Source organism: Epinephelus moara, chromosome 10 (genome assembly GCF_006386435.1).
Source record: "Epinephelus moara isolate mb chromosome 10, YSFRI_EMoa_1.0, whole genome shotgun sequence".
Taxonomy (NCBI): Eukaryota; Metazoa; Chordata; class Actinopteri; order Perciformes; family Serranidae; genus Epinephelus; species Epinephelus moara.
This window is the reverse complement of record NC_065515.1, coordinates 21,646,691-21,659,344: the sequence shown is the minus strand read 5'-3', so window position 1 is coordinate 21,659,344 and position 12,654 is coordinate 21,646,691. Positions and strand designations below refer to the sequence as shown.

Genomic DNA, 12,654 nt, shown 5'->3' with positions numbered 1-12,654 from the left:
TCTTACTATTACCATGATATTGTTTGCTTGTTTCTGTTGTAGGTGCACATGAAACCTGAAAATGTATCTCTACATTCATCTCACAGTGTATAATTATAGTATTATTATTATTGGTGGGGGACTGCCTAGTGGTCCCCGTCTCCTATTTTTGAAACTAATGCGTCAGACTAAAGGATCCAGAGTTTATTATGTCACCTCCTAGTTGATACACTTCAGGCTGCAACCATTAACTTGATGAATAGATCCACATGAACTTGTGTATTACATCATTGTGCAAGCCTCTGGCTCAACCAGACCGCCTGGAACACGCTCGGCGGCTCCCGTAGGTCCTTGAACCCTACTTTTGGTAGCCCTCTGCTCGCTGCAGGTTACACCCACTCCTCCTCCTCCTCATTGCTGCTTCCTCTGCATCCTCCCTTCATGCTCTCTGGAGTCAGCTAACGCCAGGGCTCCCTCTGTACTTTAGTGACAGGCTGATACTTCACAGCTGACAAAGAAAACACACGCTGATACATTTCTAACTTCGCGGGAATAAACACGAAAACCGTCGCTTCAGTGGTTGAATGCTGCGTTCACTGACACGACGCGGTTGGAATGAGAAGACGCGCAAGAAAGTTTTTATCAAGACGACTCGTTCAGGTAAAAAAAAATCGATTCATTTTGCTTTTATACTTAATTTAGATCATAATTCATAGTTGAATGAAATTAAGCTCCATTTTTAACCAACACATTTTTTGTTTGTTTGTTTCAGGATGCACTGGTTATTGTTCCCCAATATATTAGGACTGCTGGTAAGTACTTGATCTTTGTATTTACATGTTCATACTTGTAGGATTATTTAGACAAACACATGACTTTAAATCAGGTAAAGTTTGTCAGAGTTGTGTTAAACGCCTTTATCCCAATAGGTTCCACTCTCTTGACTCATTTCTCATAAACATTTAGGCACAAAATGCAAAGAGACTGTGTAATAGTGTGCCTCACACCTATAGGTTGTAAAGATGTGAAGAAAAGCCACAGTAATCTTGTGATACTATGAATTTACATGGTTCATGTCTTCATGAATGCCTTTGTCTTTGTATTATATTAGTGGATATTGAACATGCCTCTTTCTGTATTTTGTTCCCGGGTTAAATCCCAAGATTTTTCTGTTTAAAGGCTAGAACTTTGGTCATTTGTTGCCAGTACAAAGAAAATGCTGGCTTTCAATCGGCTAGAAAGTCAATTAAAACCATCAATCAGGGCAGCTCCTCGCAGAAAATATTTTGCCAGGAATTAAAGGTCCAGTGTGTGGGATTTAGTGGCATCTAGTGGTGAAGTTGCAGTACTGCCACTTCTCCCATTCACTAAGCATGTCAGAGAACTACAGCGGCCGATGTGAAAACAAGTGTCCCTATCTAGAGCCAGAGTTTGGTTCGTCCGTTATGGGCTACAAACAGCATAGCGACCCCATTGGAGAGGACCCGCTGCCTGAGGTAGATTGAAATCGCGCATTCAAAGGTAACAAGAACACAACGATTCTTATTTTTGGGTGATTAGAAACTAATCAAAACATAGTGATGTTGCCTGGCTCCAGACTTTAAAACCGCTCACTCCTTCGAGTTGACTGAAAACAGAGTGTAACAAGGTGACAAGGTTAGGTATGAAAATTATATACCATTTGTGCCAATAGGTGCCCCAAAATCCTACACACTGGACATTTAACTCCTCTTTTGTGCTATCTGTTGAAATTGATCATGGATTAAATTGAACACAAACCTTTAAAAATGGATTAACATTTGATTGTAGCCTGTTTGGTGTGACGTTAGGCCAGAAAATACACAGTGTTCTGTTGCTTCGTACCTTCAGCAATGAGCTCAACTTATAATTGACTTATGTTTCAGGTTTGTTTCCACAGCTGTAACGTCATATCGGGTGAGTTACTTTCTACTTAAACCTCATTTAATCTAAAAACAGGTATTCAGCTGTCCTTTAACTCATGACTAATCTGGCCTGTAAATCCATTTGGAAGTTATATGCCTGTTTGTTACAGGCCATTTCCAACCCCCGCCGCCACCACTACCTTTTACACAATTGGCATGAACACAAACACACCTTCACATATGCACACACTTGACCTCCATTCCAAATTTCAGTCTCCTTAACTCTGGCTGCCAAAGGGTGGGGACAGTGTGTCCTATAGAGCAGATGGCCAAAAAAAGAGTATATTCAGCAAAAAAAACAACAACACCTAAGTGTCACATAAGCTCTGCTCCACTGAAGAGGCGAAAAATGGCGGCACTCATAAACATCACATCTGTGTGGGCCGATGAGGAGACTAATGTTCTTTAAATTAACACACGAAATAAACCTAAATGCCATATGTGTACATGCTTTTCTCATGGTTTACCATAGTTTGAGGTTTGCTTAATGCACTTTTAATTGCATCTTGCTACGCCCTCTTCTGTTGCAATAATTCAACGGCACCCAACTGGAGAATCAGTGCCACCAGCTGCATATCTTGATGTGCCCAACGGCTAATATTTGCATACCAGTAGTGGCTGGGAATGCAGAAACATTCCCGTTTTCTTGTGTGGATTTTCTGGAAATTTGAGTAAAATTCACACTAGATTTGGGTGCTAGATTTGATTTGAGTGTGTAACCTGTTCTCACAGTTACCGTTAGTCATTTCATTTAAAAGTGGTGCCGCTCTACTTCTGGTTTTAACCCAGAGGCCAAAACATTGATGATAGCTTGAAGCACTGGATGTGATCAGACCAGGATTAAAACGTCCTGCTGTCAGCCATTTTAGCCTGATTTTATTATCATTCTTTTATCAGTGCTGTTTGAGGGGTCTCTCAGCTTATTCTTCTAATCTTCTTCTCTCTTTTTTGACCAGGCCACACACTTGAAATCAGAAACCAGACGTACGATGAGTCCTACTATCAGTATGTGCCTGATCGCCTGCAGTGGAACAATGCAGGGGAATGGTGTAACCAGCGCTCTGGGGCCTTAGCTACTGCCTCCAACCCAGCAGAAGAGCAAAAGCTAACCAGCTTTTTAAAATCCCTGAACATCTCTGAGCCTGTGTGGATCGCCAGGAAAGTCATGACACGTCTGACAAGTAGGTACAGTGTAACATTTGTGACAATTTATATCAACAATATAGCTCCCTTTCTTTTTAAATAGTAGGTTCATTGTTTTTCTCGTCTAAGATACCTTTCCACTTCCTCACTGGCTTAACAAAAGGGTAATAGAATAAGAAATGGGACTGAGGATGCTGCCATACAGCACTCTTCGCCACTGTGAATAAATGTTTCCCAAGTGTTAACAGTAGGAATGGGACCTTAAAGTGGAATTTTATGATTTGGTTCTGTCTTTCCCGAAAGCTGTTTTTTCCCCATAGTAATGCCTCTTTCTTCTTTTTTTTGTGGGGTGAAACTAAAGGTTCCTCCGAGACCCTGATTCTGGAGTTCACCGGGCGGTCAGACAGGAAGCATGCCCGCCTCCTGCACAAGTTTACCTCTATGGACTCAGTGACCATTTGTACCCGTCTCCACCTCGATCCAAATTGCTTTGGAATCTCCACCATCTTTTCTTATTCCATCCAGTCATATATTAATGAGTTTCAGCTCCGCGTGAACCTGACCCGGGGCAGGCTCGTGCAGCTGGCTCTGCTGGTCCACGGCAAACATGGGCCTTACCGAGAAGCCTTCGGCCACGATGACTCCTGGCACTCGGTGTGCGTGTCTTGGAGCCAGGATGGTGGACGCTGGTCATTATTTACTGACGGTCTTGCGGTCTCTAGGGGTGAAGGCCTAAGTTCGAACAGCACTGGCCCCGATGGCATTTTCATCATCGGACAGGAGCAGGACACCTTTGGGGGTTCGTTTAAGAAGGATGAGTCATTCTCAGGGAGCATCACGGAGCTGCACATATGGGATCGGGTGCTGAACAGCAGTGAAATCTACACCATGGAAAAGCTGTGTTCACCCGTTTCCTCTGGGCTGGTGTTCAAGTGGAGTGGAGCAGCCATGGAAATAGAGCCCTCCCTTACGAAGCTGTGGAGAGACAGCCCATGTCAAGGTACATTTGTTAGGATGCAGCATGGAGATGTGAAGAAGCTGAAGGGCTCACCGGGATATAAATCACGGCTAATTTAATCACAGAGCACAGGAATAAGACAAAGGGGACTCGCATCTATCTGCAAGGTCCAATAGTATAGTTAAGCATTGCTTTCAGATGCTGTTTACAGTTTAGATAGTTTGGCACGAGGGCTGGGTGGGGTTGCTACGCAGAAAAAAACAATCACATAGAGACCATTTGAAAGTCATTTTGGACTACACACTTTTCAGTAACAGGCCAGGATCTGAGCTGGCCTGATGTGGTAAACCCCACCCATCTGGCATTCCTAGCAGGGTAAAATAAATGCTGTGAATTAATTGCAGATACAAGAGACCCAATTTTTCCCTGTCTTTGTTTCATCTTTCTCTACTCCCACACTCCTGTCATCTCTCATATCAGGCCCAAACATGATGTAATGTACATAGACGTTGTTCTCGAATATTTGGGGGACTTAAAAGTTCGTAAATGCTTTAGGTACTTGTCTTAAACAGTGGAATCAGTAAATCTTTTGTCAACTAATCAACATGAAATGGGGAAATAGTTAGGGAAAGAGTTAGTAACATACACACTATGAGAAAACTAGTCTGCAAAACCAACTTCAAAAAGTAAATCTGTTATTTTCTTTAAAAATATAGTTAAAGAAGTTGAAGATGAAGTGTGAAAACACATGACTGCAAGAATACTTAACTACAAATGACCAAGCATTTTGGCCATGTGCTATCTGGGCTTTTTCCTGATCTATTCCAGATCTTTTCACCAGCTCTGTTCCAGAAAACTGAAGAAAGTGCCCAAATTTATGTTGGGGCTTTTCTCTTTTTAAATCAGTCTGAACTTTTAACTGCATTACCAAGCACTGAATCAAAAACAGCCGCTTGCAAGTTTGTATGCATCGCTTAAATTGATAGAAAGCAGCAGCTGCTATTTAAATTCAGTTGCACTATGTATCCAAACAACCTCACTGTTTTATGTAGGAAAATATTAACATCATTCTAGGGTTAAGTATTAGCAGGTACTAATTATTTAATGACTGGAAATAGTATCAGCAAAAACGCTTCATTGGGATTTCCCTAATCCTTTCTGAATTTGTGGCATGCTTTGGCAAACTTACACACTCACACAGACCAAACCCACTCACATGCAAGCACACACACTCTTTTGCTTTCCAGCATAAAGCACCACTGGAAGTTTAATGAGACTGAAGGAAAGAGGAGAGCTCGGCCTCTTTTTGCTCTCCTTTTCTCGCACCCTCAGATGAATAGGGGAGACGGGGACCACGTTGTAATTGGCAAACGGTAGAGCTCCTAATGGTTCTTGTAAATGTTTTGTGAATCACGTCACTCTGAATCCCACCCTTCAAAACAAACTTCTCCCGTGCTGACATCATGCTCCCCGATGAGCGGCGAGAGCCTGGAACACTCGCTCTGCCTGTTATAGCTGAACATGCAGGAAGGATAGTGCATTTGTATTTGATTTTTGGTTACTGAATAAGAATCTTTCTTTATTGTTTGTCTTTTAAAGATCAGCTGACAGTCAGGGTGGTGAACAGTAGCTATTAAAGGACTGATCCTTTAGGTATAGGACTTAAATCGGCATGGCAGTCAGTTGAAGTTTTCCCTTCCTCTTCCTCATCAGACCAGCTCAGACATACATTCAGATATATTTAAGTTGCCCCAACTAAACCATAATTTACAATGACCACAACCTTTCCCTAACTGACCAAGTTTCTGTTACACACTTAATTGGGTAACACTTTACTTGAAGGTATCTACATAAGGGTGACATGACACTGTCATGAACTTGTCAAAAACATTATGTACATGTCATAAATGTTTATGACTGCTGTCATTAAGTGTAATTCTGTTTTTGTAATGACAAGTTGACATTGTTTGGGTTGTCTTGATTATGACAAGTTGACATTAATCAAAGTGACATTACCAGAAGTTGTCTTTGTCATAACAACTTGACATTAAATTTGTTTGGGGTGTCCTTATTATGACAACTTGACATTAACCAGGATGACATTACCAGAAGATGTCTTTGTCATAACAATAATAATCATTATGTCAACTTGTCATAAACACAAAAAAAGATGCATTTCTTGCTAATGTCAACTTGTCATGACAAAGACAATTTCTGGTAATGTCACTTTAATTAATGTCAAGTTGTCATAATCAAGACAACCCAAACAATGTCAACTTGTCATTACAAAAACCAAATGACACTTAATGACAGCAGTTATAGACGTTTATGACATGTACATAATGTTCATGACAGGTTCATGACCGTGTCATGTCATAGTTATGACAGTGTCATGTCACTTATGTAGATACCTTCAAGTAAAGTGTTACCCTTAAGGGTACACTAGCCACAGGGATAGCGGATATAATTAACTGGAAAACACTTTTTGGGTCATTTTGAAACTTACTTATGACACATTCATTAAGTGACATCATATCTTGGAACTCTTGTGGTTAATGAAACCCGCCTGTTTCTCCTGTCTTCAATTACACCTTGAATGAGCTGTGACTTTGGAGGATTTCTGAAGTATATCACCCACAATACTGTGACTGACATGACGTTCAGTCTTGATGTGTATCTGTTTTATTTTTAAGAATTTAAAACGAAGAATAACCTCCTCCATTTCCTTCGCTAGGAAACTACACTGTGCTAGCAAATTCGTTCTTGGATTCCTTCTTGGACGGAAGTTCTTTGCAGAATCAGACAATCTCCTTTGAGTTTTTCCACAGCCCGCAGGCTGATGAGGAGTGTGGCGTCGTTGACCCTGTTGTTGGCAGCTGGGGCCATACAAAGTGTGACTCACTCAGAGGGGCTGTCTGCCAGTTTAGAAAAGGTACCAGTGAAAATAATGGCACTAATTTTTACGAGTGTTGTTCTTGATGTAATTTGATGGTTTGCTCAGATGCATCTTACCCTGTATATATCATTTCCATGCAACCCAATCCAATAGTCCTGTGATAAATACAACTGTTGCATGATGTAAGATTTTTAACTGAGAGCACTGAATCTAAAGAAATTTCTAGGGCTGCTTGTGCTCTTGCTGTAATAGATTGCATTAGACTGTATTATATATTTTTTTTGTTTCTGTCTGCAGACGTTCTGGATGTTATCAGTTTACCACAGACACCATTCTTCAGTAGACTGAGCAACGATCCCCTCACCAAACCTGTGAGTCGGACTGTTTAGCTGTCTGTGGCACATCGTCTCTTAAGTGACACAGTACCATAAATTAACAAGAACTCATCTTGGTGAGATTGGTGCTGAGGCAGATCAACAACTGAGGACGCATTCACACTAGCGCTATTTGGTCCGCATTAAACGAAACCTGGTGCACTTCCACGGATAGTTCGGTTCGTTTGGAGTGGAGTGAACGCTTATTTGAACTCTGGTGCGGACCAAATGAGCAAACCCTGGTCCGCTTGAAAACTGGGAGTCGCGGTTCGCTTGCAAGTGAACCCCGGTGCGGTTCGCATACAGTGCGAAATGCAAACGGAATATATAGTGAACCAAAGAGAGGAAGTGAACCAAAGAGAGGAAGTGACGTAGAGCGCATTGAGCCGGGTTTTCTTCTTCCTCATGCTTTTTTCTTCCTGGTCAGTGGTTGTTTCGGACAATACTGCCCCCAAACGAGCAGCTGTTGTAACTGCGTGACGTTGTCCAGGCGGTTTGGTCCCCTTTTATAAAGTGGAGTGCGAAAGTGAACCGAACCAAATAAAGGTATGAAATTTTTCAGCATTCCCCGCCCAATCGAACTGAGTCCCCCGGACTATCCTGGTGTGAATGAGAATACAGAGAAGACAGTACTCCCTGATATGGTAAAAAGTTAAAAGGATTTCACAACTTTGCAGAAACACAGAATCCTAGAAAATCTGTTATACTTGGCCAAATTCGATCCTTGGTTGTGCAGACAGGGAGTTAATGAACTTGCAGCTATGCATTGAACCACCTTTTCCTTGGTAAATAACATTCAAATCTTCATCTATCCTTCTTCTCTTCAGGTGATGGTAGAGTTGAGTGTTAATACCACCTCCGACAGAGATTTAGCCTTGCTGCAGCAGCTGACCCAGGCTGTTCTGCATACGGTGGAGGCCGGCGGCCCGAATCTCCTCACCTCCACTGACGTCCTCTACCTCACCCAGATGATTGAGAAGGACCTGACTGCACTGTCTAGCAGTCACCCTGCCGGAGCTGACGCAGCAGAAGTCATGGTGTCCATTGCTACTAACTACGTAAAGATGGCGAGTTTGATGCTGGAGCCACACATGGCTTCACAGTGGATGGGCCTGACGGAGGATGGGGTGAGGGGGTGACATGTGGTTGTCTGTTTTTGCTAGCAATTGTATTGTGGCCAAGCAAACATTGGAAACCCTTTTTAATCAGTCAGGAAAAAAGATGTTTCTGGGTTGTATGCAAGAACCCTATTTGTAACTCAGATTCAACCCAACAGTCACTTTTACCTTAGCAAAGTCTCTCCCTGTGTTTCTATTGCATCCTTTTCCCCCCTGAAGGGATAAGGTAAAACATTTTTCTCAACTTTCCTAACCCTGCAAAGTCGCCCTTTGTCCTCAGTCAATCTCAATCTTTGTCATTGGGTCTGTTTTTCTCGCACAGGTCAGCGTGGGGCCGTTCACTGTCGTCCAGAGCATCGACAGTCTCACTGAAACTCTTGCTGACATGCTCTCTGCTGAGAGAAGGGGCTTCACTCTTTCTACCAAGAACATAGGTAATAAAAACATCTTAGCACACATCAAATATAATATTTATTATCTGTCAGTGCTTAGTTTAAATAGCAGGCACAGTTTCATTAGTGATGTAAGTTGATGGAGAAACTTCACAGTGCAACATTTTATTCACAGCAGCTGTTTGTGACACATTTCACTTGAAAACATCTTGTGATTTGGAGACTGCAACAGTCATTGTCAGAACTGTTTATGCTAATCTGATGTTTTGTTGTTTTGCACTCTATCTCCTTGTTTTTTTTCAGTGGTTACATGTTCCGAGTTCAGGGAATCATTTTTGGTATACTGATAAGTCTACCATGTATAATGTTATTGACCCAAACCGTTGGTAGCTTTTGGCATCGTAACACAGATAAATAAAGAATTTCTTCTCATCGTTACCATTATTGTTAACCTGCCTCTATTACCTGGGTGTTCTCTGCTGTCTTTGCGTCCAGATGTGTACATGAAATGGCAGAAGTTAACTGAAGAAAGCTGTAGTCAAGTCTTCAAGCCGTCTGCGATTGGCTCTCACACCGCCAGCAGCAGCGGTCAGGATGAGTTGCTTATCCCTGACACTGAGCTCCAGAGGATACACACACTGGGTAGGAAACACACACACACACTTGAAAAGGCACTTGTCATAGAGGCTAACCCATGCACTCAAATGTGAAGATGTAAAAATGCTACCTACACACATATGATATGATTTGGAACATTACTGCATGCCCACATACACTTCTTCTGATAAGAGAAATCATGTGCCAAATAATCACAAACTCACTTCAGGAACATTGTATGTTTTAAATAAAATAGGAAAAAATAAAATGTACAAGGGGTGGGAGACAACTTTGCCGAATTAGATTCACCAGAAAACCCTTAACAAAACATTTGAATACCATGCGAGCTATGGCGCTTATATTATAGTGCAGTACACCACTTTCTCACGCTCCGATAAGTTCCAGGCCAGATGAAATTGCAGAGTGAGAGCATCATTGTAATACAATAATACATACATACATACACATAATACAATACATCTGAACTTCCACTCCGCGTCCTCCGCCTTCCCCACACCTGCTGACTGCCTGCGCACAGAGCAACAGGAGAGGGAGAGACCCCATGCTGTTGGCAGAAGACAATGCGCCGACGCCTGTCCCATGCGCATGCTCGTCCAGATGCTCGCCACATTGTTTTTACGTTCCATGGCTTAGGTGCTGCACAAAAACGCATTTAATTAGTACAAATCATCTACAAAAGAAACTCAGGAAGACTCTGTTTGCTCACATTTAAATAATATTTGATTGGACAAATTAAAATATTAACTAAATCAGCTGATTCTCTCAATTTTGCTAATATCAGTACAATTTATGAATAGAGTTTTGCTATGAGTGTTCGTCCAGATGCCTCCAGAATATGACACTTTAGTTGGGACTTTATAATCTAATCAAAGTCTAAAATAATTGACAGACATTTTGAAAACAGGGCTTTGAGCAGATGGATAAATACATCTTCTTGTAACCAAACAATGTGTTTACTTTAAGTACCCTTCAGATGCTAATATGTGAAAGAGGCATTTGACGTGTAACTCTGCGAAACTGAAGTGATGCTCAGGAGTATCACTTTAGCATAAAATTAATTTACCCTGCTCCTCTTCTCCTCTCTCTCTCTAATCAGGATACAAGGAAGTGATGTTTATTCATACCCACTACAGCCATCTGAGTGAGATTGTGTCTGGAGCACAGGAGAGTCCACTCAGTCACCAAGAGGACGCAAAAAGGTTGGCTGTAGTTTGACTCGTCTTCTCTTATGTTACTTTAAATGTTGCTGACTAGTCTCTAAAAAGAGGTTAACCAAATACAAAAACGTAAATCAAAATGTCTGCTCTGGTTTCAGTCAAATAAGGTGCAACTGCACTTAAAAGAGTAGGGATCAGTGCATAATAGTAGTTTGGACTCAAGTTTGTATATGACCTTTAAATTATAAGTAGTAACCTTTGTCTGCCTTCCCAGAAGTCTCCCAGGTCAGCTGGCATCTGTTGTCCTATCAGCCACCGTCCGTGATGCCTCCAAGGCCCGAACCGTCCCTGTGGCTGTCAAGTACACCCTTTCCTCATCACAAGTGGTATAGTCCTTTGTTCAGGGGGTTGTCTCATAGTATGATTATTAAGCTCAATATACACTCACTGGCCACTTTATTAGGTACACCTTGCTAGTATCCGGTTGGACCTCTTTTGCCTTCAGAACTGCCTTAATTCTTCATGGCACAGATTCAACAAGGTGCTGGAAACATTCCTCAGAGATTTTGGTCCATATTGACATGATAGCATCACACAGTTGCTGCAGATTTGTTGGCTGCACATCCATGATGTGAATCTCCCGTTCCACCACATCCCAAAGGTGCTCTATTGGATTGAGATCTGGTGACTGTGGAGGCCATTGGAGTACAGTGAACTCATTGTCATGATCAAGAAACCAGTTTGAGATGATTTGAGCTTTGTGACATGGTGCGTTATCCTGCTGGAAGTAGCCATCAGAAGATGGGTACACTGTGGTCATAAAGGGATGGACACGGTCAGCAACAATACTCAGGTAGGCTGTGGTGTTTAAACCATGCTCAGTTGGTACTAAGGGGCCCAAACTGTGCCAAGAAAATATCCCCCACACCATTACACCACCACCAGCCTGAACTGTTGATACAAGGCAGGATGGATCCATGCTTTCATGTTGTTTACACCAAATTCTGACCCTACCATCTGAATGTAGCAGCAGAAATCCAGACTCATCAGACGAGGCAACGTTTTTCAAATCTTCTGTTGTCCAGTTTTGGTGAGCCTGTGTGAATTGTAGCCTCAGTTTCCAGTTCTTAGCTGACAGGAGTGGCACCTGGTGTGGTCTTCTGCTGCTGTAGCCCATCTGCTTCAAGGTTGGACGTGTTGTTGGTTCAGAGATGGTCCTGGCACCAACAGCCATGCCATGTTCAAAGTCACTTAAATCATCTTTCTTCCCCATTCTGATGCTCAGTTTGAACTTCAGCGGGTTGTCCTGACCATGTCTACATGCCTAAAGTTTAACAGGTGTACCTAATAAAGTGACCAGTGAGTGTGTAAATCATGTATATATTTGGACATCATGACAAGTCATTTAGTATATAAGATTTAAGGATGCTAATTTGGGTCTGCAGCATTCAACAACAAAGAGCAACACGCAGTTCTGACTTGAAACTGAAATTTATGCTGATGACAAACATCTTGTAAACACCTATCACTCTTTGGGGAATAGCAGTTGAATTATAGTTAACTTGTTGCCCTTTGATAAACTCACCAAATGTAATATGTCACTTCACAAGAATTTCTATCTCCCTGCTAGCAGCACATGGTTTTTATCCATGTTGCTTTTGGCTGGTTAGAATTCAGAGTCATATATTGAAAGAGACAGAGAGAGAAAACAAGTGCAAACATGTGTTTCTGTTTCTAGGTGGAGTATTCACAGCGAGTTACTCCTGTTTGCGCTTTTTGGAATTTCAGCTTGATGTAAGTTTGACATCAACAACCCTGATGAGTGTGAATGTTGTAGCAATAGAGAGTGAAGCTGTTGGGTCAATGATGAAGAGTTGATCTCTTCTTGTGTACTGTTAATTTTAAGGACATATTTTACTCTTTAATGCTGGATATACAACAATCAGATATAATAGATGTACACGTGATGTTTCCAAAAGTAGATATCCTAACACAGATGGCTAGATCAGAAATCCTTTATTTGATTATTAATGTTTATACTACATGTCTCTGCTCTCTGAAACTAATTAATGAGAG

General features: G+C 41.7%; 1 protein-coding gene across 1 annotated transcript in view; it reads left to right on the top strand.

Moving 5' to 3' along the window:
• The first annotated feature begins 1,352 nt into the window (after positions 1-1,352).
• The window catches only part of LOC126396916 (adhesion G-protein coupled receptor D2), a 106,496-nt gene continuing 95,194 nt past the window's right edge, over positions 1,353-12,654 (top strand). The window contains exons 1-12 of the mRNA XM_050055288.1: positions 1,353-1,475; positions 1,884-1,914; positions 2,879-3,094; positions 3,427-4,065; positions 6,758-6,955; positions 7,217-7,290; positions 8,121-8,420; positions 8,734-8,845; positions 9,299-9,445; positions 10,518-10,620; positions 10,853-10,964; positions 12,317-12,372. Of these exons, the coding sequence (XP_049911245.1) occupies positions 1,353-1,475; positions 1,884-1,914; positions 2,879-3,094; positions 3,427-4,065; positions 6,758-6,955; positions 7,217-7,290; positions 8,121-8,420; positions 8,734-8,845; positions 9,299-9,445; positions 10,518-10,620; positions 10,853-10,964; positions 12,317-12,372 (2,111 nt within the window). The remainder of the gene's footprint in view (positions 1,476-1,883; positions 1,915-2,878; positions 3,095-3,426; positions 4,066-6,757; positions 6,956-7,216; positions 7,291-8,120; positions 8,421-8,733; positions 8,846-9,298; positions 9,446-10,517; positions 10,621-10,852; positions 10,965-12,316; positions 12,373-12,654) is intronic.